General features: G+C 35.7%; 2 protein-coding genes across 2 annotated transcripts in view; one reads left to right on the top strand and one right to left on the bottom strand.

Moving 5' to 3' along the window:
- Positions 1–19230, top strand: part of LOC144969413 (dynein axonemal heavy chain 10-like) — a 188689-nt gene that overhangs the window by 81624 nt on the left and 87835 nt on the right. Inside the window, exons 53-59 of the mRNA XM_078908525.1 lie at positions 400–528; positions 898–1050; positions 1782–2107; positions 2770–2977; positions 3322–3489; positions 4994–5226; positions 9261–9438. Of these exons, the coding sequence (XP_078764651.1) occupies positions 400–528; positions 898–1050; positions 1782–2107; positions 2770–2977; positions 3322–3489; positions 4994–5226; positions 9261–9438 (1395 nt within the window). The remainder of the gene's footprint in view (positions 1–399; positions 529–897; positions 1051–1781; positions 2108–2769; positions 2978–3321; positions 3490–4993; positions 5227–9260; positions 9439–19230) is intronic.
- LOC144969046 (monocarboxylate transporter 12-like) lies at positions 16137–18665 on the bottom strand. Its single transcript, XM_078908025.1, has one exon. It carries the CDS (start codon positions 18263–18265, stop codon positions 16604–16606), a length of 1662 nt encoding a protein of 553 aa, XP_078764151.1. The 5' UTR covers positions 18266–18665; the 3' UTR covers positions 16137–16603.

The following is a 19230-nucleotide window of genomic DNA, read 5'->3' as shown; positions in this document are numbered from 1 at the left end:
CATAGACAAACGACAGGTTAAACCCTGAGTTAGTTAAATATAAACTTTAAAATATAAACACAAATATGCAATGTTAGATAAGTGTAAACGTTGGGAAAATATTAAACACATACTTAAAGGTATCGAAGCTGGAGCTGCTCTCGATAATGTCTGATAGATGCTAAAGAGTTTGATTGTTTTCAGTAGAGAATTGCGAACTAGAGATCAAAGAAATTGTTAAAATGATGATGAAAACTATTTTTTATATCTCCACTAACTTTCTCCGATCAATCTCCGCCGTGTAATTTGAGACCCAAGCACTCTATACTTCTATAGATCCTTTGACAAATGATGATGATCAAACGTTTTTATACCATAGATTTCTATCCATGCTTTTTTGGTGTATTTTCACCGATACAGGTCCGGGCCACGTGGCTCTTGGAGCTCATGGTGAAAATCAGGAGGCCAGTTGTGTTTGTTGGTGACACAGGAACGTCCAAGACGGCGACAATCTTAAATTTCCTCCATGGCATTGACGAGGAAAGGAATGTAGGTCGTACTGTAACCATTTGCGTTAAAAAAGTTGTTGTTTTATTTGTTGTTGTTGTTGTTGTTATTTTGTTTATTCATTGTTTTACTTGGTTGTTGTTGTTTATTTCTTTTCCTTTTATTTTTGTTTTTATTAAGTAACAACAAAGATAGCACCATAGATAAACATCAACTCTCTTACTACTTCAGAAATGTCTATTTAATCTAAGGGATTCATGCTGACTTAACTATGGATAACCATCTGCAAATTTCTATACTATATTCAACCATTGTGAAGCACATTGGACGTGACGAATCCGTGCAAATGACTTATATCGATGTTCACACGTATCATTTATACATTTGATTAAGTTATATCTTTCATTTCAGATGCTTTTAAAAATGAATTTCTCCTCCCGTACAACTTCTCTTGACGTCCAAAGAAATTTGGAGGCTAATATAGAGAAAAGGACAAAAGACACATACGGGCCTCCATCTGGAAAGAGGTTGATTGTTTTCATCGATGACCTCAATATGCCGCAGGTATATTTAGAATCATTTTATTCTAAATGTAGAATACTAATTTCATTGAAGAACAATCGCTGTCTCGAGGGATTTAGGCTGGTGTCTCGAAGGATTTTTGACAAGTGTAGTCCAATGCTCAGAGACAACTCCGCCGTTGTTATTCGATACAAATGTTTAAGATAGCCTAAAAGCTCTGATGCCCTTAGAAATATGCTCTCAACCCAGACTCTAAACGTAGAGCTTCCGAAGTCCCGGGCGGTGTTTTTGCTATTACACTGATCTCATTATACAGTACCTATAGCAAATTAGTTAAATAATGATAAAACCCAGGTATGAAAGCCATAGAGCCTGGCAAATTCCTCACTCTCTTTCCTTTATACGATAATATTGGTGACCCATCGCCCCCAGTCGGTATTATCTCCGGGTGTGTAACATGCTGGAAATCGAATTTATTGTCAAAAATATGAGTCTTTGAGTGGAGATTATGATATTTTGGTTTAATTGGTGGGGATGGTGAGTATCATATGAAAACGATATGTAAACTAAAACTTTCATGATTTTAATCATAATTTACTTTTCGGCGTCTGGTTTGCATAGACGTAATACCAGATGTAGGCGGTGGGACAGATTATGTGTTTGGAAATGTCATATGATTTTCCCCTGACTATGCTAATCAAATATTCCTTCTCGCACAGTGCAATTCGCCTTTGATTGCATTTAAGAATCTCCCGTTATTGCTCTCTTTTCAGGTCGACACATACGGCACCCAACAACCGATCGCCATGCTCAAACTTCTTCTGGACAGAGGCGGAATATACGACAGAAGCAAAGAGCTCAATTGGAAAAATGTGAAAGATCTCAGCTACATCGCGTCTATGGGTAAAGCTGGGGGAGGTCGTAACGAGACTGACCCCAGGTTCGTGTCCCTTTTCACGGTGATCAACATGACTTTCCCCGAGGAGATATCCCTGATGAAGATTTATGTGTCCATCTTGGAAGGACATCTGGAGCCATTCAATGCAGAAATCAAGAACCTCACGAGAAGTCTCACGCGAGCCACCATGGAATTGTACAAGTAATATAAAGTCTTAGGAATCAACTGTCTCCCGTATATCATACTAGTTTATCATATTTAAAACATTCTTAGCAAGAAATCTTTTACTCCAAGCATTGGTGAATTAAACCTTTGGCTTTTCAAACATTCTTAAACCCGAGACTTTGAAGACGTCCAATTAAAACATTTTTAGCAAGTTGAGAGCGATTTTAATTCATCAATATTTGAAATATAAAAAGGTGGCAGAAGGTGATTTGTTAGTGTATGGCAGGACTGACTTATTTATGTATTTATTTGTTACGCACTTGTCTGATTTACTTTCTAACTAGGTATTTACGTATAGCCTCCTTGTTTGTCGGTGTTTGGTATTGTGTTCTTTTTCGGAGCTGTTATCTTCATTTTTATATTCATTTTTATACTCCACAGCTTCTAGCAGCTTAATATCATTTCAATATTGCTGTACTGTTTTCCGTACATTTAAAGTTTGTTTATTTCCAAGTAATAGATAATAACATTATCATTGTCTTCTTTGTATCTGAACGTGTTCAAATCTGAACGATGAACTAGCCATCAAAGAGTAATGTTTATTGCTCTGGTTATTTCGTCAATATATATTTTATGCCCAGCTCTTGCACAAGTTATCTTATACTATACTGCAATCCTTTTTCTTTTTTTTAATTCAGTCAGATCGTGAAAGACCTTCCCCCAACGCCTTCCAAGTTCCACTACATATTTAACCTGAGAGATTTATCCCGGATCTACAACGGTTTATGCCTATCGACGCCGGACCGATTCACCACAGTGGACGCATTCCTCAGACTCTGGAGGAATGAATGCATGCGGGTTATCAGTGACAGACTTATCACTGCCGACGATAAGAAATTTATTCAGGTCAGTGAGGATGATACAATAACATTGAACATATTTTATTATTGTGAGTTTCAAAAGTACGGGTGATATTATATCGCGGAATGCTCTTGGTAGTAGTAGTAGTAGTAGTAGTAGTAGTAGTAGTAGTAGTAGTAGTAGTAGTAGTAGTAGTAGTAGTAGTAGTAGTGGTAGTAGTAGTAGTAGTAGTAGTAGTAGTAGTAGTAGTAGTAGTAGTAGTAGTAGTAGTAGTAGTAGTAGTAGTAGTAATAGTTGGCTGCAACAGAATAAACTGTAGTCCAGCTATGTGTATCAAAAGATGCCCTTGCAAATCTTACATTCTTATTACTTTTGCCTGTCTAAAATAGAGCCAAATACAAACTATCTTGTCTGACGAATTTAAATCTGCGAACAAAGAGGAAATAATGAAAGACCCCATCCTGTATGGAGATTTCCGATATGCTATGGACGATGGCGAAATACGAATCTACGAAGACATCATGGACTACGAGGCATGCAAAGCGATCTTCAATGAGGTCAGTATCTGATATTATTATTATTATTATTATTATTATTATTATTATTATTATTATTATTATTATTATTATTATTATTATTATTATCATTATTATTATTATTATTATTATTATTATTATTATTATTATTATTATTATTATTATTATTATTATTATTATTATTATTAAACCGTTCAAGAAATATTATTGGGATGATGAATTTTGTCCAAGTCGCATGCTGAGAGTGATGTATTAATTGTTGTTATTGTTTATTTTGTTTTTGTTTCTTTTCGCTACTTTTTGTGGTGGTTTTTCTTGGGGGGCTGGGGGGGGGGGGTGAGGTTAGGAATGGGGGCCGATTTCCGGGTTAGTAATTGTTGGTGTTTGGGGGGAGGGTTTTTTGCTCTTATTGTGTAGACAACCGTTTCCTCATTATGTGAGCTACCATGTCAGTCTGGTGGTATGGCGGAAGTCATCAGATATAGAAACAGTGAAATTAACGTCGAAATAAGAACAATTAGGACATGAAACTTTATTTTAAGAACATCTTAAAACTCATTTTACGCAATAAGTTCACTCTGATAAATTACCGTTTGGAGACGATTAGTCAAATATGCATCAAAGGGCAGTGCACGACGTTTTTGGTTGTTTTTTTTGTTGGGGGGGGGGGGGTGTTTTTTTGTTTTTTGTTTTTTAAAGGGTTTTAACGGCGCTTGCAACACATCTTGGTCTTATCAGCGCTAGTAAAAAGGAAGAAAATGGGACAGTCAAAAGATCTAGAATTACAATTAAAGCACCCAAGAATAAGTAAGAGAAAGGGGCATTGGTTCAAATAAGGAACAGATATAGCTTCCAAGAGCATACTATCCGTTTACTTAGTTTGAGATCACCTAAAAGTCTCACTTTGACACAAGCACAGAATCCTACTAAGAGGAATACACCCAAATGTTTACAAATCATATATATGTAAAACAAAATAGATAATGCAGTGCATAACAGAGAGATGATTTACAAGACAAAAAAAATCATCTCCAAAAACTATACATTTGACTGTTCCCCTCCCAGCCAAGTAGCCTCATTCCAAGACAAAGACAGAAAGCAAGTTGGAAAAACAGATATAGGGGGATAGAAGACACCATATGTACTTTCCTGCCCACTATGGGAGGACAGGAAACCCACCCATGCAGTGCGCGATAGGAAGTAGGATGAAAATTGTGATTTTAGACATTGTTATTAGTCTCAGGGCTAACCCATACCGGAGACTGACTCCGGTGTGGGTTAGCCCCTATGTTGATAGTTTGAAGTTGACGTCACTCAGGACTTTGTTATTGTTTTTTGACATCCGCGTTTATGAGTAATTCTCATTAAATTGTATTAACCTGACTATAAACGATCATGGTTACACAGAGTTTTGTTTGTTGGTCCGTTATACTTCCGGATGGCAATGTTGTGAGCTTCTTAGACAAGCGCATACTATCTATAGCCTAATCTGTATTCAAGATCTACCAAATTATTTCCAATACAGATTTTGGAAGACTACAATGAAAATCATGGAAATATGCCTCTAGTCCTCTTTGACGATGCCCTCGAACACCTAACCCGAATCCATCGAGTTCTGCGAATGGACAGAGCCAATTCTTTACTTGTTGGGGTGGGGGGTAGTGGCAAACAAAGCCTGTGTCACTTGGCGGCTTACACGGCAGGCTGTGAGGTTTTCCAGATCATGCTAAGCAGGGGCTACAACGAAGCGTCGTTCAGGTGAGTGCATGTTGTTTTTGTTTTTTTGTTTTTGAGGGTTCTACGGCGCTTGCAACACATTAAGGTCATATCAGCGCCAGTAAAAAGGGAAAAAATGGGATAGTAATAAGTGCTAGAATTACAATTAAAGCATCCAAGAATAAGGCAGACAAAGAGAAATTGGTTCAAAAGAGAACAGACGTAGATTCCAAAAGCACACTATCAGTGTACTTAAATTGAGATCACCTAAAAGTCTCATCCAGACACAAGCACAGGTCCCAACTAAGAGGAATACACTCAAATGTTTACAAATCATATAATATAATATGTAAACTAAACATAATACAATGCATAACAGAGAGATGATTTACAAGGAAAAAAATATCATCTCCCAAAACTATAACTTTACATTAGACTGTTTCCCTCCCAGCCAAGGAACTCCAACCAGGGCCAGGACAAAACCAAGTAATCTCATTCCAAGACAACGACAGGAAAAAATTGGAAAACAGGTTGGGGGGATAGAAGACATAGTATGTACCCCCCTGCCCACTATGGTAGAACACGCTAGTATTGGAATGAGTTTTGAGTATGAGTAAGAGTAGTATTCTTTGGAGCAAAACCAAAGAAAGAGAGGCTTCGGGATATTTTGTAACAAAGATACTCGAACCGGCACTCATATCCTGTTACGGAAAAGCCGAGCACTCTACAAAACTTAGACTCCACTGTCATACCTTGACAAACACATTTCTTCAATTTGGACAGAACAATTTTTACTAAAACTTCTAGGAACGTGTATATTCCAACAGCACACTATCCGCGTGTACCTACTTAGTTTCAGATCACTTAAAATGTCTCATCCAGACAGAAGCACAGATCCCCACTAAGAGAAATACACTCAAATGTTTACGAACCATTATATATTTAAAACCAAAATATGCAACAGTACATAACAGAGAGATGATATACAAGGAAAAATACCATATCACAAAACTATAGTTGTACATTTGACTGTTCCCCTCCCAGCCAAGGACTCCAGCCTGGACTAGGGCAACACTGAGTAATGCCATTTCAACACAGACAGAAAGCAACTCGGAAAATATATTATTGGGGATAGAATTTTTTTGTTTTGTTTGTTGCTTTAGGTCTCTTCCAACACAATTGAGGTTATATGAGAGACCGCTGAAACAAAAAAACAAACAATCTAACAAAAATAGTACAAATGTCAATCAAAATCATAACCTAAAGATGTCATAAGCTAAATTATAAATAACCAAGAACAAACAGGCAGAGGATTTACAGGAAAAAAATATCCCCTGTCAAAAATACAATCACAAACCAAAGAAGCAGGATAGGCTAGTAAAGAGAAAAGAAACGACATCACTATCGGATCGTACACCCATGCGAACATCATAGGTATATGATTCAAGGGTGATGCTCCCATCCAACCACCCGCTTGGGGATAGAAGACACAAGTTGTTGTAGTAGTAGTAGTAGTAGTAGTAGTAGTAGTAGTAGTAGTAGTAGTAGTAGTAGTAGTAGTAGTAGTAGTAGTAGTAGTAGTAGTAGTAGTAGTAGTAGTAGTAGTAGCATTGAGTTATTATTATTTATATTGTTTTGTCTTCTTTTTCCATTACAATTTTCCCACATTTCACATTTGTAGCAGTTTTTCTATTGCTCTAATATTCTACTTCTAATATTGTTGTTTTAGGTTCGATGTAAAATAATGAGATACTAAAAAAATTGAGCTTTATATAGCGCAATAATAATAATAATAATAATAATACACATTTATATAGCGCTCATTCTCGTGTAAAACACAAGCTCTGGGCACTTTACAATATAAATATCAATTTTAAGTGAAAAAAATAAAAAAATAAAATAATAATAACAATAACAATTCATAGCCAGATCAAGGATTCATATAGAGTCAAGAAAAACAAATACAGTAAAAATGTGTCTTGAGATTCTTTTTAAAAGTAGGTAAAGACTTGCACTCCCTCAGACCACGTGGTAGTTCATTCCAAATCTTGGGGCCGAAACAAGCAAACGATCTATCACCAAATTTTGTTCTTGATCTTTTTTCCGAAATTTTCGTTTGGTCATTACATGATCTTAAAGTGTAATTTTCAAATTTACACATGACCACGTGATCTGTGAGATATGCCGGTGCTATACCAGCCAAACACTTATAAACAAGACACGCTGCTTTGTAATATGTGCGCTTTTCAATGGGCAACCAGTGGAGAGAGGCCAACAAAGGGGTTGCATGATCAAATTTTTTTTTGCCAAAAACTAATCTTGCTGCACTGTTTTGCAGTAGTTGCAATTGTTTAATAGAAGCCTGAGGCAAGTTGACAAGCAGCGAGTTACAATAGTCTAGTTTCGAAAAAATGAGGGAAACAACCAATGTTTTACATGTTCCAATTGCAATATACTGACGGATTGAACTGATTTTCTTCAATTGAAAGTATAAAGATTTACAGAGAGCAGAAATGTGAGCTGACATTTTCATTTCTGAATCAAAATAGACACCCAAATTTTTCACAGTCTTTGAAACCTTGATCTTTTCACCCCCAATCAACACCTCAAGACCATCATTCACCTTCAACTGCCCTCTATTTCCCACAATCATCACTTCTGTTTTTGACTCATTCATTTTCAACTTGTTTGCATCCATCCACTCCTTCACATCCGTCACACATTCTTCCACACGTTTCACAATATTTTCGAGATTTTTAGTTTTATCAGTAGCATAAAGTTGCGTATCATCTGCATAGAGATGATAGCGCAGCCCATGACCAGTGATGACATTAGATAATGGAGAAGTATACAAAACAAAAAGAATTGGACCCAAAACAGAGCCTTGAGGAACACCAAAAGTCAATGTATGTTGACGAGAAAGTTTATCTAAAATCATAACCTGTTGCTTTCTGCCATCTAAATAAGATTCAAACCACTGCAAGACAGTCCCAGACAAGCCAAAGGTTATATTAAGTCGTTTAATGAGAATACCGTGATCAATAGTATCAAACGCCGCCGAAAGGTCTAACAATGTCAGAAGAGAAACAGAACCTTTATCTAAAACATCAAGCAAATCACTCGCAACACAGCACAGAGCAGTTTCTGTGCTATGGTAAGAACGATAAGCTGACTGAAATTTTTCCCATAGATTGTTTTCATGGAGATGTTGTGAAAGACGTCTGAGTACAACTTTTTCAAGGATTTTAGAAAAAAATGGCAGATTTGAGACGGGACGGTAGTTACTAAGGTCATTTACATTGAGATTTTGCTTTTTTATGAGAGGCTTTACAATTGCATGTTTATAGATATCTGGGACTTGTCCTGAGATAAGTGACTGATTTATAATATAAGTTATGCAAGGTATCAATTCAGGAAGACATAATTTCAAATATTAGTTGGTAAAGGATCTAAATCACATGACTTCGAGGAAGATGAAAATATCCACTAAATGTGCTCAAAGCGCTTTACAGGGGGTCCCTGGTCAACAGCAACATTTAACATGTAGGACAGAAAATGACACATGTAAGGCGATATTACTTAAGACATTAAAAACACTTGAGCTATTCCATCAAATCAGTCCATATTAAAAATGAAGCTCAGATACAATGAGGATATCGTAACTTGCAGATATTTACCGTTGTACCCGATTCCCGTCCCATTAACTCACTCATTCCTAGAGATTTTCGCTACTTTTCAAAATTGGAAAAAATGTATTGAAAATGAGCATGTACATAGATAGTTTTATTCAACTATCTTTAACATGTAAAAATTAAAAACATTAGCTTTGATAATACGCCTATAATTTGTCTCAGAAAATTGTAATAAATTGGCACGGGGTAAAAGTAACCCCGGGTATACTACGGATATAGTCGGTGTTAGGGTTGAGTGAGTTAAAGCATTAGGCATTATATGAATTATGTGGACTGTAAAAATAAATAGGCGGACTTCAAACTCTGCTGCAGTAACCGAATTCCGTGACCGTGGCATCTGAAATTTCTTGCATCTACTTGAGTGAATGGCATTGTCATTTCCAGAGATGACCTCAAAGTGCTCTACGGCAAACTGGGCATGGAGAACAAACAAATGGTCTTTCTGTTCACGGACCAACATGTCGTGGAAGATGGCTTCCTGGAACTCATCAATAACATGCTGACCACGGGCATGGTGCCAGCACTGTACGCGGATGACGAGAAGGAAGGGATCATCAATTCTGTGAGTAATTTTTTTTATCCTCCTCTCCCTCAGCTCTGCCTCCAATTTTTTCCCCTTGTATTTTCTCCCTGCTTTGGCTGGCACCGTTTCAAACAACTTTTTCATATCTTTATCTGCCGCCCCTCTCTCTCTCTCTCTCTCTCTCTCTCTCTCTCTCTCTCTCTCTCTCTCTCTCTCTCTCTCTCTCTCTCTCTCACTCTCTCTCTCTTTCTCTCACACTCGACCTCTCTCCTTTTCTTTTCCATATCTCTCTCTCTCTCTCTCTCTCTCTCTCTCTCTCTTTCTCTCACGCACACACACACGAACACACACACACACGCACACACACACATCTACACAATTCATTCTCCCCTCATAAAAAATTATTTTATCAGTCATTGGTTTTCAATACTATATATCTTCTTTTTCTTCTATTGTTGCATTGTTTTGCTTTATGAATGACTACTTTTTTCCATTGTCCGTCCTCTCCTCACTATTTCCTCCGTTTTATCTCCTCCTCCATTTTTTCTTGCACCTCTTCCCCTTTCTCATCCGCCTTTTCTCCCATTGTCGTTTTTATTAGTTCTTAAAAACATGTACTATTTTTAATTTCACCCAGTGAGGTCTTTATTACAAAGAGAATAAAAAACATACTTTTTACACGTGATTCCCAATTATTCTTTCAATTTGAAGCTCCCAAATGATATAAAACAATCTTAGAGTGATTTATAGAAAGCTTGTGATCTTCAAGAAGGAACATCAAATGATCTGGAGGTTTATTATGTTTAAAAACCCTTGTGTTTCACATTCAACAGCACAATCATTACCAAATCATTACCTGAATAATTACTTACTAGATAACAAACAAACACACACACACACACACACACACACACACATACATACAGAGACAGAGACAGACAGGGAGAGAGAAAGAGAGAGAGAGAGAGAGAGAGAGAGAGAGAGAGAGAGAGAGAGAGAGAGAGAGAGTCTTAGAACAAAAGTCCCCTGTTACTGTTATTCCCTTATTTTAAAGTTATTCATTATTATTCAATTCTTTTTCAAAGACCACATAATTAGGCAAATTAGTACTGACTTTCGAATAAATTTACATAAATTATTGAAGCATCAACACAGAATCGTCTCAACTCAAGAATAATTTATTTATTCTCTTAGGCAGCAGCAACTTGAAAATCACAATTTTAAAAAGTTAATTGGCTCATAGATTGTGTTTGAACAGTGAGAGTGGTCCTATGACCGGATGAGCGAGAAATGACAATCTGATACAGGAATAAGTGAAAGTGATATGATGATGATGATGATGATGATGATGATGATGATGATGATGATGACGACGAGGACGACGGTGCTGGTGATGGTGACGGTGACGACGATGTTGATGATGACGACGACGACGACAGCGATGATGATGATGATGATGATGATGATGATGATGATGATGATGATGATGATGATGATTACTGTAAATTATTTTTGATCAAACTTTGGACTGAAATCGAATGCTCTCAAAGGTCACAGCTTCAAAATCAGTGAGCAACAGGCAAGGATTGTCCACTTGTTTTTGAGTGTTTAATTTCCGACCCATATAATATGGTCATGAGAGAAAGACGATAACGATCACAATAAAAATATTCAAATTGCACAGAACACAACAACACAGCTAATCTGATATTCAACAAGAGTGACAAATATTTGCGACCAAAGTTTCTTCTACATAAACGTCATTGTTTGCCTGTTGATAAAAAAAATAGTATATAAAATATGGACCATCGTTTTCAAGGCGGTGAACATTGACAGCTCAAGCTATATTAGAAAAAGTATAAATAGCTATGTCACTAAAACGAAAGGAGATCTGGAATCAAACAATGATTAACTCACTCAACCCTGACACCGACTCTATCCGTAGTTTACCCGGGTTACTTTTACCCCATGTCTATTTATTACATTTTTATGAGACAAATTATAGGCGTAGTACTAGTAGTATCTAGGCTAATGTTTATAGTTTTTACATGTTGATGGCAGTTGAATAAAAATATTAAAATATCTATGCACATGCTCATTTTAATACATTTTTTTTTCCAATTTTGAAAAGTAGCAAAAATCTCTAGGATTGAGTGAGTTAATAAAACGTAGAGCACATCGTAAAATTGATGAGGAATCTTTACACTCTCGGCACTCGATTTTATAACTATAACGCATTTCTATCGCGTCAGATGCCCAGAATCCGTGGCAACTTTCAATCCCAATTGAAACATTTTCTTTCTGATTTTATATTGTGTCTAAAATGAACTGAATGGTTTTGTGCTCTATCAATATTACCTTTACTTTTGTTCATTTGTGCGAATAATTAATTTGCGTCAGGTTTTGTAAATCGCTTAGAGCTTATTTTGTTTTGTTTGTTTGTTGCTTTAGGTCTCTTCCAACACAATTGAGGTTATATGAGAGACCGCTGAAACAAAAAAACAAGCAATCTAACAAAAATAGTACAAATGTAAATCAAAATCATAACCTAAAGATATCATAAGCTAAATTATAAATAACCAAGAACAAACAGGCAGAAGATTTACAGAAAAAAATATCCCCTGTCAAAAATACAATTACAAACCAAAGAAGCAGGATAGGCTAGTAAAGAGAAGAAGAAACGACATCACTGTCGGATCGTACACCCATGCGAACATCATAGGTATATGATTCAAGGGTGATGCTCCCATCCAACCACCCGCCGCTTAGAGCTTATTTAAATGACTAAAACGTACCAACTTGTTATGCCAAAATAATAACAATATCTATTTATAATAAATATAAATTCATGAACATGAATACAATATTACATTTACAACGTAACATAATCATAATATCGTCATGGGACAGATGTGATTTTTAAGATTAAGGGAGCGTTCACATATTACGTCATCAAAAATTTGCCCTTTTTAGACCCCCCCCCCCCCTCCCCCAAGTCATCACTTGTCATCATTGACCTGACCCCCCCCCCCCCCCTCCCCCAACAGATGATGACGTCATCTAATTTAATAAAAACTTAAAGATAACTTTAATTTCACAATATTTATTATTCGTTTCTCAAACCATAAACATTGATTATCAACGTTTGATAAAACACATTCAGACATTTTATTAATTTCAGAAACTGTTGATAATTTATGTTTTACGATACAATGGGACATAAAATTTAAATTTGCAAAGATAAAATCTAACAAACATTATTTAAATTAGGCTACTTGGTGCAGGTGCTATTAAAAAAAAATTCAGAAAGTGTAATTTAAAATAGTATAGGAGGCAAATTATTTTATAGCATATTAGTCTTTTAGTGGAATGAATTTCTGTTTCAATTTCCAAACATAAAATTAATTGATTCAAAAATGTTTCTGCCTTGGACCTCCGGCAATGTACTATAAATAGTATCATCAATTTCATCTTCATCGTCATCATTTTCTCCCATTTGCTGTTCTTCTTGTATGCCGCATTTTCGTGAATGGTCTTTCATTGCTGTGATCGAGGAGTGATACAATGAACATTTAGGGCAAGTTCGCCTTTTGAGAAGTGATACCCCTTTCCCATCTTGTTTCTTGAGAGATGGGCAATACTCATCATAGCAATTTATCTTTAGCTGTTTTGAAAGGAACAAACTTTGAAATAGGCTTAATTTGCCTATGTTTTGATGACATCATCTTGGGTCTAACCGCCCCCCCCCCCCCCCCCCCTGTGTATTCAGTCCACCGGAAATAAAAATATTAAAAAAGGACCAATTATCGTCTATACCTACTTACCTTAGTCGATAGTGACGACATTGATACTGAGCTATTATAGGCATCATCAGAAATGCACAGGCATAAAATTTATAGCAATTCAACGGTTTAATAATATTTACATTGTTTTATTTACTCTCGCAAAATCTTGATTGAGAGTTGTTCGAAACCGGGTGCCTGAAATAGATCTCAATTCTCGAAACAGATTTATCAAACATTGACGAGATTCTTACCGTGGCTGCGAGATAGTCATTGACTAGGCCAAAATTGGCCACACAGAGAATAATATTTCTAGAATTAATTTAAAATTAACATTTATATCTATTTATAATTTTTCCTAGTCCTTTAGAATTTTTTGTGATGACCAAAACCGATGAATTTTCCAAGGAGATCAGAGTTTTAGTATTGCTTGCCCAAGTAAGGTTCTATTTTGTAACTTTTCACATCGATCACTGGCCTCGAGTACGGCTGTGCTTCGAGGCCTCCCCCTTCCCCCCCCCCCCCCCCCCCCCCCCTCTCCGATCCGGGCAGTTTTGACCTTGTCGTCTTCCTTCCAAGATCCTTTTCTTTCAAAATCATTCCTTGTCCTTTGAATTGTAGGGCTGGTCTATTGTTTATCGTCTATCATGTCTTGTAAAACTATGTTTTTGACAGGTATCCCATTTATCCCTATCTACTAGACCTAAAATGACCTCAATGTTTTATAGATAGAATGCGCTTGGCCAAGGAGTTCACAACATTGCCATCAGGAAGTATAACGGACCAACACACAAACTCTGTGTAACCATGAACTTTTATAGTCTGGTTAATACAGTTTAGTGAGAACAACTCACAAACGCGGATGGCAAAAACAATAACAAAGGCCTGAGTGACGTCATCTGCATACTATCTATAAGCACCATCAAACCATTAAAAACAAAAGAGTCCTTAAAAGAATGTAGAGTCATCTTCCTTGCTGCTCACGCTGATATTGTCTACACCAAAAGTGTTCCAAGCTGTGACCTTATAAATAAGGATAGGTACCAAAAGAAAAAAGAAAAATCGAGTACAAGTAGCTACAAAGCAGTCCCTCTCTCTCAGAAGGCAATACATTTTGACGTCTCACTGTGTTCTAAATTAAAATAATAATCTTAAAAGTGAGTAAAAGTAAATAAATTTACTAAAAATAAAGGTCGATCAAACTTCTCGAGTCACCAGGAATGGCGTGTTGAACTTGAAAATGAAGAATTTTTTTGCCTAGGGAGGACACAGGCGTGCTCCAGGCCAGTGACAGATGTGAAAAGTGACCAAATAGAACCTTACTTGGGCAAACAATACTAAACCTCGGATCTCCTTGGAAAACTCATCGGTTTTGATAATCATAAAAACTCTAACGGACTAGGAAACATTAAAAATAGATATAAATGTTAATTTTAAATTAATTATAGAAACATTCTCTATGTGGCTAATTTTGGCCAAATTGGCCAGGCAAATGGCTATCTGGCAACCATGGTAAGAATTTGTCTATTTCAGGCTCCCTATATCGAACAACTCTCAATCAAGACTTTTCGAGAGTAAATACAGCGCTGTAAATGATATTATTAAGCCGTCAAATTGTCATAAATGTTATGCTTGTCCACTTCTGATGATGCCTAAACTACAATAGGCTCAGTATCAATGTCGTCATTATCGAGGTAACAAGTATAGACGATAATTGGTCCTTTAAAAATATTTTTATTTCCGGTGGACTGAATACACAGCTGTGTTTTCAGTCCACTGGTGGACTGAAAACACAGTTCCTTTACCTTTTATAAATATCTATTGTTCTATTTTAATTCGTGCTTCCTTACAAAGGAGCATACTAATACCATTTCCTGCCCATCAATATTTTTGTTTATTCATCTTAACAACGCCACTACCACATTATCTCATTCGTCTGTAGTGTTTCATTCATCCTGTTTATTTGATAAATGGGAAACCCGAAACGTCCATTTTATCTGTTTGCGTAAATTTAAGTTGAAGCTTAGATACATTCAATTTCACATTGTTATTTATTTTTTCGAGCTCAGTACCAATGTCGTCATTATCGAGGTAACAAGTATAGACGATAATTGGTCCTTTTTAAATATTTTTATTTCCGGTGGACTGAATACACAGCTGTGTTTTCAGTCCACTGGTGGACTGAAAACACAGTTCCTTTACCTTTTATAAATATCTATTGTTCTATTTTAATTCGTGCTTCCTTACAAAGGAGCATACTAATACCATTTCCTGCCCATCAATATTTTTGTTTATTCATCTTAACAACGCCACTACCACATTATCTCATTCGTCTGTAGTGTTTCATTCATCCTGTTTAGTTGATAAATGGGAAACCCGAAACGTCGATTTTATCTGTTTGCGTAAATTTAAGTTGAAGCTTAGATACATTCAATTTCACATTGTTATTATTTTTTCGAGCTTTGGGCAGCAACATTTACATTACCCGGCTATGTTATAGTATTGGAGGATGACTGATTCGAAGCTTGGCATGTAATAAAAGTGGCTATGGTTCAGTACTATTAATAATTGTATCACGCATTGTCAGCATCACTGCTATTGAGTGACTTTATTGCCCCACAGATTGCACTACAATGGAGGATTATCTCTCTCTCTCTCCCCCCCCCCCCCCCCCCCCCCCCCCTCCATATTTTCTATAAAAGATACCACATTTACATTTCAAAACACATAATACTATCGCTAACTTACCTATAAATGTCAAAACTTAGGGGATAGATTCGGTTGGTAGCGGACAGGAGGGCATGAACAAAAAAAAAGCTCAGTTGTCATGCTGTATTGTTGGGGTTTTTTTGTTTTAGTTTTTTTTTTTTGGGGGGGGGGGGGTTTGGGTTTTTTTTTTCGTGTGATTTGCTTTTGGGTTTTTGCTCCTTTTTTTGGGGGTGGGGGGGGGGGGGGTTGTTTTTTTTCCTAATTTAATTTTGCATGAACAGGTCTGAAGCACTACCGATCTATATTGAAACCTTTAAAATACATTAGCCTAAAAATACGATGTTTTGTTGCAGTTCTTTTTTTTGACAGGCCAGTTGGTACTGATTAATTAATAATATTCAGTTTGACAGTGATTCGGTTCATATAAAGAAGAATACATGCAAATATGTGAAGAGCACTTGTCATGTTAATTCCGTTATTTATGCGGATGAGCAAGATTAAATATTTTCATTGCATCAACTTGAAATGTATCTCATTAAAACAAGTGAAATTTACGAAATGAATGGCTAAATTCGGCTGGGTAGCATTTGTACATGATAGATATTCCTTTGTCTAAATTTGAACTTGTTCCCACAAAACATGATCAAAGCCAAATACAAAAGTAGCTATTATAAATAATAAAATCAAAGATAATATTGGTATATTTTTTCCATTCACCATTCACATCTGGACTTTACTTTTAACTGCCGTTGTCTTCGAAGAAATATATAGCTCACAATCATGAGGCAGCCTGAACACAGCATCATAGCACCGCCCACCTCAAATGCAAGATTAAAAGACCCAGTGGCATCTTTCAAAGCACCTGAAACCGGGGGACCGACTAGCATGCCTATACTCTGAAAGCAGATTAAGAGTCCAAAAGAATTGGCACTGTTCTCTGGTCCCACAGCATCCACTATCACGACCGATTTCTGTGAGATGAATCCACCTGTCAGCAACCCATAGCATCCGCAAGTGATACAGATGGCAACATAATCCTCAAGATTAGGTAAAATAAAGGACACAGCAGCGATACAAAATACAATTGCTGTATACAGGAGTAGTCTGCGACATTTGAAGACGTTCATATCAAATACTAAACCAAAACCAATACGACCAAAAGTGTCCACGACTCCAGTGATGGACAGAACCATGGCTGCTTCGGATTCAGAATATCCCAAAGACTTGACTTGAGCAGGGATGAAGGTGAAGGCAGATTTGAAAGCAGCAGTGAACAGCACGATGCTACAACAAAAGATGAAAAAAGACGGATTTTTCAAAAGGTAAAAGTGAAATAGTTTTTTGTTATTGCCAGTGGTCCTATTGTGTGTGTCAACTGGAAAACAGATTTTCAAGGAAGACTTCAAGCATCCATCTCTCTTGGGAGGTGATGAATGAAGTTTTTGGAGGTAATCCTTATCAATAGCATTGTCATTATGTAAATTTGAAGAGCAAGCCTCTCTTCCGCATTGATCATCGGTTTTCCAAGATGCTATATTAGTAACATTCGAATCTTCCTTTGCATTCTCTTTAACAAGACTATTTCGAACAAATAAATATTCAGCATTCTTTCCCAATTTGCTATCTGTGAATTTATAATGCAAACTAAGGGGTCTGTACAACACGGCACATAAATACAAATGTAAAGATATAGCAGCTATCACCATAAATGCTCCTTGATACCCGTATGTTTCAAACAACATCTGTGAGACAGGTACTAATAAGAATGTCCCTACGCCTACACCGGATGTACTCAAACCCGTTGCAATGCCTCTTTTCTTGTGAAAATACTGTCCAACGAGAAAAAGTCCTGGACCGTAAACTAACCCTCGTCCTATTCCCTGGATAAAAAAGTGAGATAGAAATAAGAAATAAAAACTGCTAGCATGGCCATCGAGAAATAATCCAAAGAAAGTCAGTATGGATCCGATTGAGCAGGCAGTTCTAACGCTGTACCGATTGCACACAATACTTGCTACAGGTCCAAATGCCAATCGCAAAGTTGACACAAGAGCGCCGGGCCAAGCGGTAACTTGAGCACTAAGACCGAATCTATCCTGAAATTGAAGAAAGAATATACCATCACTTCTCTCCAACGAACCAATGATCACGTGAAAAATGAAACAACCGAGTACGATGAACCAACCATATCCGCCGTCTGGAACTTCTCTTTTTTGTGGCTGTTCTTGGTTCTCTAATTCTGGATCGACAATAGCCTCTGCTTCAATGATAATGTTTGATGACTTTGTGTGTTCCTTGTCAATATCGACATTGGATTCTTCATAAACGCCAAGAGCCAATGATGGTTGGGTGGAGTCTATTTCCCCTACGGTCATGATGGCATTCTGATGGGAGAGAAAAAAAAAGAAAGAAATGAAAATAGGATATATTGTTTAAATATATTTACGATAAAGCATGAACATAAAATACAAAACAAGGCAGATAAATAAATAATAGTTCTTTATATCAGTAGGTCTTCATTTTGTTGAAATATTAATAGGTGTAGAATAGACCTATGCGCGTAATAAAGAAACTGAAGACCAATTTTTTTCGTCCAGGTTCGGACGGAGAGCATTTAGTTCTTGAGACATGATTATTTTTCTATGTGAGCGCGTGTGTATGTGTGTGCTTGTGTGTCTGTGCTTCATGATTAAATATTTATGAGCTATTTCACTAGTGTACATTCATTTTGTAACACTAATCATTGCTATCATTATTAATATTATCATTATTATTATTATTATTATTATTATTATTATTATTATTATTATTATTATTATTATTATTATTATTAGATATTATTATTATTAGATATTATTATCATTATTATTATTTTTTTTAAATATTATCATTATTATTATTATTATTATTATTATTATTATTATTATTATTATTATTATTATTATTATTATTATTATTATTATTATTATTATTATTATTATTATAACAAACCAAAAATTTTGTTTTTCTTTTATTTCATTCATGCAATTCCTAATAATAATAATAATAATAATAATAATAATAATAATAATAATAATAATAATAATAATAATAATAATAATAATAATAATAATAATAATAATAATCATCATCATAATAATAATCATAATAATAATAATAACAACAATAATAATAATAATAGTGATGATTATGATGTTGATAATAATAATTAAATTATCAATGTGAACAAAATTAATTTAATTTCCATTTATTTGGAGAATAAAGTTCTATTATTATGATAATAATGATATTAATATTAATATTAATATTAAAAGTAATAAAAAAATAATAATAATAATAA

Source organism: Berghia stephanieae, chromosome 3 (genome assembly GCF_034508935.2).
Source record: "Berghia stephanieae isolate SIO BIC M18660-M18661 chromosome 3, UCSD_Bste_1.3, whole genome shotgun sequence".
Classification (NCBI taxonomy): Eukaryota; Metazoa; Mollusca; class Gastropoda; order Nudibranchia; family Aeolidiidae; genus Berghia; species Berghia stephanieae.
Note: the sequence above shows the minus strand (reverse complement) of the source record. Positions and strands in the feature narration are given on the sequence as shown.